This window comes from Melopsittacus undulatus, chromosome 6 (assembly GCF_012275295.1).
Source record: "Melopsittacus undulatus isolate bMelUnd1 chromosome 6, bMelUnd1.mat.Z, whole genome shotgun sequence".
Lineage (NCBI taxonomy): Eukaryota > Metazoa > Chordata > Aves > Psittaciformes > Psittaculidae > Melopsittacus > Melopsittacus undulatus.
The window spans coordinates 36,503,449-36,512,618 of record NC_047532.1 but is presented as its reverse complement, the minus strand read 5'-3'; the positions used below and the strand labels follow the sequence as shown (position 1 = coordinate 36,512,618).

The window sequence follows — 9,170 nt, the reverse complement described above, 5'->3', positions numbered from 1 at the left end:
TTTGCAGTACTTAAATGATGAATTTCTACCTTGTAACAGTGCAAAACGAAAGGGTAGCAATAGCAGAGCCTGGGTAAGAATAGCAATGTTGGTTGAGGAAATCAAAGAGATGGCAGTTCTCTCTAGACCTTCACCTCAGAAATGGTGGAGGATTAGGATTGTGCTCTGGTAGTAGGGCCACCACCAGAAGAAATGCACCCTGATGTGGTTGCATGTTGGTATAGTCAGGTCTTTACTTCTAAAGTGACTGATGTGTGAGCTCTGATATTGTACTTACCCAGCTGTGTTTCAAGTGTGTGCTTAACATACTTCTTTTTTAAGCAGAAGAGTATCAGAAACCTCTGTGTTCTTCAGAGTTTGAAATGAGACTTTTCCAAATGTCAGGTTTTGCACTGGTTTTTTGGTAGCAGGGCTGTTTCAGGTGTTACTAAGCACTGCTCAGCCTCTGGCCTCGTTTCTCGAGTGGGCTGGGGGTGCAGGAACAGCTGGGAGGGACACAGCCAGGATGGCTGATGCCAGTGTTGGCTTACACTGACTGTGTGGCCATACTGCTCAGCAATAACAGCTGTAGACAAAGGAGGAAGGGGAGACATTCAGAGTTGTGGCTTTTGTCTTCCCAAGTAACTATGATATGTTGTGTGCTAGAAATGGCTGAAACTGGCCTGCCAGTAAGAAGTGGTGAATGAATTCTTTGTTTTGCTTTGCTAGTGTCTGCAGCTTTTGCTTTACCTGTTAAATAAAAAACATAAACCTAATAAAAATAAATAAATAAAAAACCTCATGGGTAAAACTCATGGCTTTTTACCTCAACCCGTGAGTTTTCTCACTTCTACCCTTTTGATTCTCTTCCCTATCCAACTGCAGGAGAGTGAGCAAGAGGCTGTAAGGTTTAGCTGCATTACCAGGGTTAGACCACACTGACAAGTTATTAAGCAGTCTGTGAAGTAATGCTGATGTAAGGTTTTTAACTTTCTTGTTTGTAGGGCTAGGCCAGAGACCATCAATGTTTCTCTTCTCAGCTCATAGTGCACTTGACAAAGGCTGTTTCTGCCTGTGTGTGTTTCTAGCATCTTCTGGAATTCCCGATTATGGAGTGAAACAGAATTCTGGGGTGGTAATAAACTCTTTTTCTGTTATCTCTAGTTTGCCTAAATGATGTAGTTATTAAACAGCCATTAAATCATATGGAAAATAAGAGCAATGCTATATATCTCTAATTCCCAGGAAAAAAAAACAACTCAGACTTCCTTGATCTTAGTATCAAAATTGACTCCAGGTTTGTTTCTAACAAACACTTGTGTTCTGTACACTGGTTTTGACTGTGTTACTTTCAAAATAGGATATACAGGAAAAAATATTTTGTATGAATATAGCCTATAGATACAGAGTTTAAAGTATGTGCATGGAAATATGATGGTGCACAGTGTTTGCATTTCCTCAGGTTGTGTAGATTGGCTAAAGTGATGCTACTTTTACCTCTTTATTTTCAGTAAATTAGCTTTGGGTAATGGAGAGCAAATGTATGCTTTGACATGAAAGTCAAGAAGAATAGTGCATTATAGCTTTTTTTTTTTAAGTTCACCAGATAACTGTTCTTTTATTGTGTCATAGGGATGATATAAAGCATGAAGACTAATGATAGTATTAACTGCTATTTAGATGTGTCATTAGAGTACTTGGAAATGCTGAGTCAGGTGGCTCTGGTTCTGAAGGGTCCTTGGTGACCCTCAGGAGTCCACAAAACCCATGTAGGCATCTCAGCTCCTCAGGAGTGGGTTCTTTCCCCTGGCAACGCTGACAGTCTTTATGGTCTTGGCTTCAGTGAGGAGTAAATATAAACTGGGGTTTGTTTTCAGGGCTAGTCCTACAGCTTGGATTTTGTGTGGTTTCTGCCCACTGTACATAGTAAGTATTTAATTGCATTGTGTAAAATGAAACTTGATTCGTGGAACTGAGTCTTTTACTTTGGTCAACTTGCTGAAGACCTGATCGGAGGAGTCATGTAAGGACGTGGTACAAATTCCAGGCTCTGCAAAAATGAAAGTTAATCCTGTGGTAACAAACTCCCAGCTGTATTCTGTCACTAGTGAGCTGTTTAATTAAAAAACAGATACTAGTGTCAAGTCTTCTTCCTTGGGCACGAGGTAAAGAGAGCATGTGCGCGTGTGTTTGTGCACATGTGCCCATTGCTTAGTGCGAGTAATGAAGGAGTTCTTTAGACCATTTCCTTTGTTAGTAGAAGTACTTCCCTTAGAGCAAGTCAAAGATGACTTGGTTTTGCTAATTCAAATGTTGTGGAGTTGCCTCATGCTGGTTTGGTTTTGATTTTTTTTTCCCCTTCTAGCAACAACAAAATAAACTCTTAGCTTTTGAAAATTTGTTTATACAGATTTCTACATAAATTGCTTGTCAGGCTGTTTTAAATTTCTAAACCCTCTTTGAGCTATGGTGGAATTTAGATTAGAGTGAAAGTCAAAGATTTTAGGAGCTCATGCTAGGGATCGGTATTGTGCCTGCTAGATGCCTCTTCCAGAAACATGCTGGTGCTACACTAAACAGATAGGCAGTGCAGTCTTTAATTCCTGTGCATGGGGGTGTTATGTAGTTTAGAAAATATGATAGATTCAGCTGCTTCCTTGGAAAACTCACTGTTCTTCAGGAAGAGCTGCAGCAACTTTTTTTTGTGTGTATATATATATATATATGTTTTGATCCTTTATGCAGTTATGATGAACTGTAGCTTCCGCACCTGCACTACCAAAGCTGTAACAGCTATGGGGATGGTTGACCCCACTCCTGGGGTTCCTGGATCACAGCTGGGGCCAGTGAAGAAGCCCAGGCTGTCAGCACTGATGTAATGGTCATCTTTGTGTATCTATACATAAGTTATGCATTATAAATAATTGCAAAGTTAGCTGAAGAGTCTCAGGTTCTTGATTGTTTTCCTACTCAGTCTCCTAAAATACAGTCTCAGAGATGAGATGCTCTCCCAGGCATTTTATGCCATTTTCCAAGTTCAGAGGTACACATGTAAGTTCGATCTGGGATATACACAGGGTGGTGTTATTTGACTTTACAGAACAGAAAATTTAAAATGCCAAAGGTTACAGAAGAGATTTAATTTCTTTGGCTTTCAATTCTACATTAATAACTTGGAATGGTATTTATTAAAGAAAAAAACCTTTTTTAGTAAGGATTTAAAAGCATTTTATTGATTGTTGTCCTATAAAATCATAATAGTCTTTAATTCCTGAAAAATTGTGTCCAACAATAATAAAAATGAAAAAAGTCTTTAAAAACCACTAGAGCAATTTTTTCTTTAAAACTAGGTATGAAAAATATATACACTGTATTAAAAAAATCTGAATAAAATTAATGTCTGGATTTATACATTCAGCTGCGTTAAACATCTGCCTGTGTACAACACAATTTGTTAAAATATTAGCAGTATTTTTAGTATGTTAAATAGTCTTTGTTCAATTTACAGTTTCATTACTATTAGTTCACTTAATTTACAAGGCTCTATAACTGCTGTCAGACTGTCAAGGTAAGTGGTTTTGTGCAAAATTACTGCCTAATGTATTGTAAATTGGTACAGAGATAAATCTTTATAAACATCCAATTCACTCACACATCAAATTAACATAATTACAGTATATAAAACAACATCCACCCCCCTTTAACAAAGGTGGGGAATCTAACAAGGAGAAAGCCTTGATACTGCAACTTTTCCCCTCATTTTTGTTGAAAGTGTTTTCTGCCCTGCTGAGTTACCAGCTGGTCCTTAAAAAGGTGAAGGCTTTTATAATACAAACTGTCACACCTATATACAAAAATATGGACTGAAATTTACTTTGAGTGCATTTTCTTCACACAACATAAAGTAGTGGTGGTTTTCTGTGAAACTCCAAAGCTAAACTGCAGATGCTAAAATTTAGCAGGTGTTATGTGTAGTGCAATTGTGAGATGTCTTCTCCGGAACAGAGAAGAAGAGCATGTGTGAAGCAGCACCAATGCAGCTCCTCTGAAAGCAAAGTTCCAATAGTGTTTTATCTACCTCTCTTGTGCCTTTTTGCCTGGAAACAAAACAGACATTTCCAGCAGCTACACTCCTTTAAAACACCTGTGCTAATATGGATCTGAGACCAAGACAATTAACATCATACATTCTGCAGTCTGCTGTCTCTTGCTTTCAGAAATCCTTTCAGAATTGCAGCAACAGGAGAAGAGAAAGTCTTGTGTCAGCTTTGCTAGCTTTGAAGAGAGAGCCAATCACTTCATACAATGCCTGGAATGTCCCTGGGTTTCTGCTGGAGAGGTAGTCCTTTATGAATTACAGGATTGGTTATTCTACACATGGATTCTGACACAACTAGGAAGTAGCCTAGTAACATACTGTCTGGCACTGGGACTGTAATGCTGCAGTTTCTCAGGAACAGGAAACTCACACTATTGCTGTTTATATCCAGCTCAGTTGATGGGGTAGGGTGTTCAGCCTCCCACACTAACTGCTGCACGGAGTTGTGCTTCTGAAAGAAAGTCAAAATACTCAAAAACAGATGGAGAAGGAATACTTAAGAAGGCAGGAATGGAGAATATAAAGCTGAAACTGAAACTTAAGTCAAAAGATGTGTGACTGATCTCCAGTGCCTAAGAAACTACTTATAGCTGAAAGCTGCTACTGGTTGAGCCAGGTTCAGTTCAGAGCACTCAAAACAAAGGGATGGGTGTCTGAAACATCAGTGCTCCCTTAACTAGGTTTTTTGCATTGGTGACCCACACCTTCCATGTGTCAGCCATGAGAAGTAGCCCTGCCCCACTGCCAACAGCTAGTGCAAATCCTACAGTGCAGCCTAAAGCAGCACAAATACTACACATTGGTTTCAAGTCCCAGTAAGCGTCCCATCCGCTCCATGTTCTTGTCAATCGTGGCACGACATGTGATCTCTTTAGCACACTCCATAGGAAACCAGCCTCTTTCGCCATCTCGGAGACGCTCCCCTTCATACCAACCTGCAAGGTGAAGGGACAAGGAGTAACAAACCTTTTCAAGTGATGTTAAAGGTAACTTGCTAGAACTGCGTGTGTTGCACTTGAGTAGACACAGTCATCACCTGCATTATACATTTATCTTCACAGGGAGTAGCAGAAGAAGCTACATAATCTGCTACTTCTTAAGACAGGGTTTTTTAATACAAGGTAGACTAGGAACAAAGTAACATGTAAAAATAAATACTACATGAAATCAGTCAAATTTTTATATTGTAGTGCAAATACATTTTGAAATAACAAAGATTACAATATCACTGCAATCTAGCAAAAGCAATGCAGCACATCTGATAGGGACTTTGCTTTTTGTATGTAATACTGAATAATATCAGTAATTTAAGATTTCGTACTTCAAGCACTGAGTCAGCACAGGGTGATATATGAGTAGAATCTCTTGCACATCCAGGCAAGAATCAATTTTGATCTTGGGCTACCTGATGTTATGGCAAACAGGCAAAAGCAGGCAGTGAAGCACAGTGTATAACATGACTATTAACATGGATGTTTCTCTTACACAAACCTGGTGCTTACTCACTAAAACGAACACAAGCATTCCTACATGAGCCCCATGGTTTTCGGTAGAATTCTGTTTCTCATTTGCAGACATTTTACAAGCAGCCAGCACATACTTTGAATATCTGTTGCCTAATCAGAGGCTGTCCTTCAGAAACCTGAACTGAAATGCTCAAGGGTTTCTTGGAAGCTAATTCATTGTCCAGCCAGTGCTATTGGAAAACAGACTTTTCTAACTGGATCAGTTGCAGTGGTGACAGGTGATTAGTGACAGCAAAGTTCTTACTCACCATCATTTACTTTTTGATAAACCAAAACAACATCAGCAACCTGAAGAGAGAGTTCATCTGACTGCTTTGCTGTGTAGGTTCTGATGATCTCTACCTGAGTCAAAGCTGTGAAAAAAATAAGCCAGGCTGAATTAAACCATTCATATAACAGAGCATCTTCTATGAGAATAGGTATGTAATTAATTTTAAACATTTCTTTTTTAGAGTACACCTCCCAAACAAAAACACAAAAGAAACGAACCACAACAAAGGAAGGCAGCAAGTTATGCACAGGGCTTCCTGTCTGAGCAATTATACATGAACAAACTGGATGGGCATGTAAGGGAAGGAACTTTGCACTTCTGCTACCAGACTGGAACAACTGGCCAAACTATAATTAATGAATACAAATAGAAAATACTTTGTGAAACTGAACTCCTCCAAGAAACCCCCAAGCACAGAAGAGATGGCAACTTCACATATACTAAAGCAACACAGCCCAGAAACAGAACAGACATTTCTAAGGATACATCTACTCTACACATGCTCATGCCCCCAGCTAAGGGGCAGCACATTCCCATTCTTCTGCCAAAGCTCTCACAAATCTCATCAGTTGTAACTTACTTGTCCTGTCCATCTTCTGCCCATCTCCATCCTGTCCAAGTGCTGTAATCCAGCGAGCTCTGTCACTCCTGCAAACAGCAAACACAAAACTCCATTTCCTAATTCATGCTCTTGCTAACTAACTCCCGTTTTCAAGGCTCTGTAAAGCATAACAAAACAGCTTGTTTCTCCTCTCAAATATGGCCAGGTGTGATACTACTAGTAGTAATACATTATTCAAGCATATTTAACTATTTTAAGCAGGTTGGATTATAAAAAAAGCCTGTAAACACACATGATGTCTTATATACCTTTAGCTATTTTTCCATAATGTAGGTGAACTTCTCCACTAGGCTCTGTGACTAATGCTTGTTAAGTAGTATTACTTAGAAAAAAAAATCCATCTTATGTACAAAGCACCTGATAAATGCAATAAAGCAATTTTAATATACAACACCAACCAACAGGTTTCCTGTAAGTAAGAACTATCTATATGCACTGCACACTTAGAATGAAAGCAAGAATGGGGGGGGGGGGGGGGGCAGAAAGGGGGAGCTGAAGCTTCCCTGTGCTCTCAGGAGGACACATTTATGTTTCCAGACACGTTATCTGAGAGTCAGCACAAATAAGTGAGGACCCAACAGAGGTCTACATTAGTCGTTTGAATCTCACCTTGTATATAACCTAGAAAAAATCATAACCAATCTCTGAGAAGAGCAGGAAGAATTATCCAGGTTCTAATTACACAATGCATCACAGCTGTGCAAATTACCAACAACCGATCTTGAACACAAGTGGAACAAGCTGAAGTGGTGTTGAACAGCAAAGGAAAAAGAAAGCTAATCTTGAATCACCCCTGTTGTTGGCTGAGCTACAACGACGTCATCTTTACAGCTTCAAATTCTGGCAGATCAAAATTTGAACTCTATTCCCAAAACAAGCCTTTCACTGAGATTAGATTTTTATCTCCTGTTTGTTGAGGGGCTTTGCTATCAGTAGAGCTTATAATAACACAAGAGAATTGCACAGTTGAATTTTCCTATTCTCTGTCCCCCTTAGGAAGAATTTTTGCTGCCATCTTTGGCGTAAAGAAACAACTGCTTGCTGCTGAGACCTGGTATTATCAAAAATCTGAAACATCTGAAAATAGGAAATTCTGGTCCTTTAGAAGTCACAGAATGGGACATTTACACAGATTAGTGGGGAATTCTCTACAGCACATCTTCCAAGATGCACCACTGCTCAGCACCACTACACAGTGTTCTGCAGTAAAGTTCTCTTGCAGGAACACTGATGCTCTCTTATGGCCTTTCTTAAATAGTTCAAGAAATCTCTTTTCTGTGCACAGACTCAGAAAACTTCCCGGGGATAGCGGGATTCAGAATGGAAGTCTTTCTGTGCATGCTTCTTTTGGAAGCTCATTACTTTGAATAGAAAGATTTTGTTTTAATGGCATTTAATAAGAATCTGTGATTATTTTTTTTTAATCCCAATACCCACTCTTCCTCAGAGATGAGTTACTGCCTAGCTCCTGCTAATGTTTGATACCAGTTGGTCTCATACCAAATGCAAAACTACAGCATATGCTACACTTCAATCATTAAAAGTGGGTGGTACTAAACTTGTCATACTGCAACCAGAAGAAGGAAACTCTGTAAACAACTTTGCATTAGATTCATTAACTTTGTGACTTTTTGTTCATTTTGCATTTTTGGGGTTGGTGGGGTTTGGTGTTTTTTTTTTTGTTTTGGTTTTTTGTTTGTTTGTTTTTCTAGAAAAAGGTGTTACTTATACTCTTGTTTTCCTTCCCTGTAACCAACCATTCTTAACAGGAAAAGTACATTTGCTTTCAGGCAACTCTAAGAAAAAAGCAATGATCCCAGACTGCTTCCCAGTTTAAGTGTATATTTCTTTATAATCTGTGTGTAGTGTATTTTGTGCCTTATTCACTGGGCAATATGAAGTCCTGACCTAATGCAGGTACTTTTGTACTTGGGACCCAAACACCACATGAAGAGACAAGGCACAATCAAACTGCTACAAATCTTTGTGTCATATAGAACATTTTTGTACATTTAAAACTGAACTCTATTCAGTGAGCACTCTAAACCATTTAGCTCGGGGTTCCCACTGCAGATTCCCTTCCTGGCCTTCTCAAAGCTAAGAGGAAGTTATTTCCTGTACCTTTTATATACAGGATAATGCTCTATAAAACCAGGCAATTTCCAAACACAGTAATTGTTTTCAAAATCGTTTTTTCCGAATGACAATCTGTTGGACTATTTATATGACAAACAGTATACAGCAACTCAATAATACATCTGCAGAACAAAATTTCTTTTCATAAAAAGCCCAGACAACTAAAAATACACTGCATTTTTTCCCCACTAAAAACGCATTTCCAAACATGTCTGAATCATCTGCTTACTTTATAATGAGATCTTTAATGGAAATCATTAATGATCTATCGTTTCTTTCAGGGCTATTCTAAACTTTGAAAGCAAACCTAAAACTCTTAAAGTTTTCCAGGCTGGGCTACGTCTGCTTCATATCTTCCCTCCCGCCTCCAGCTTCCACGAGAACAGATAAAATCTTTCACTTTTATGGAGGGTTGTGTAGAAGTTAATGGCACCACAGCGAGATGACAGCCTCTTGGATATGTGCTCCCGACAGAACAAGACACTTCTTGTTGCTCATTTCTAAAGCAGAAAACTGTTGTCAGGAGAACAAGTACCA

General features: G+C 38.9%; 1 protein-coding gene across 2 annotated transcripts in view; it reads right to left on the bottom strand.

Moving 5' to 3' along the window:
• Positions 1-3,238: 3,238 nt before the first annotated feature.
• The window catches only part of ARHGEF26 (Rho guanine nucleotide exchange factor 26), a 59,077-nt gene continuing 53,145 nt past the window's right edge, over positions 3,239-9,170 (bottom strand). For both annotated transcript variants that reach the window (XM_005141997.3, XM_031042706.2), the window contains exons 12-14: positions 6,456-6,523; positions 5,853-5,957; positions 3,239-5,013 (exon numbers count right to left, since the gene is read on the bottom strand). In XM_005141997.3, coding sequence (XP_005142054.2) covers positions 4,871-5,013; positions 5,853-5,957; positions 6,456-6,523 — 316 coding nt within the window. In that variant the 3' untranslated portion in view covers positions 3,239-4,870. The remainder of the gene's footprint in view (positions 5,014-5,852; positions 5,958-6,455; positions 6,524-9,170) is intronic.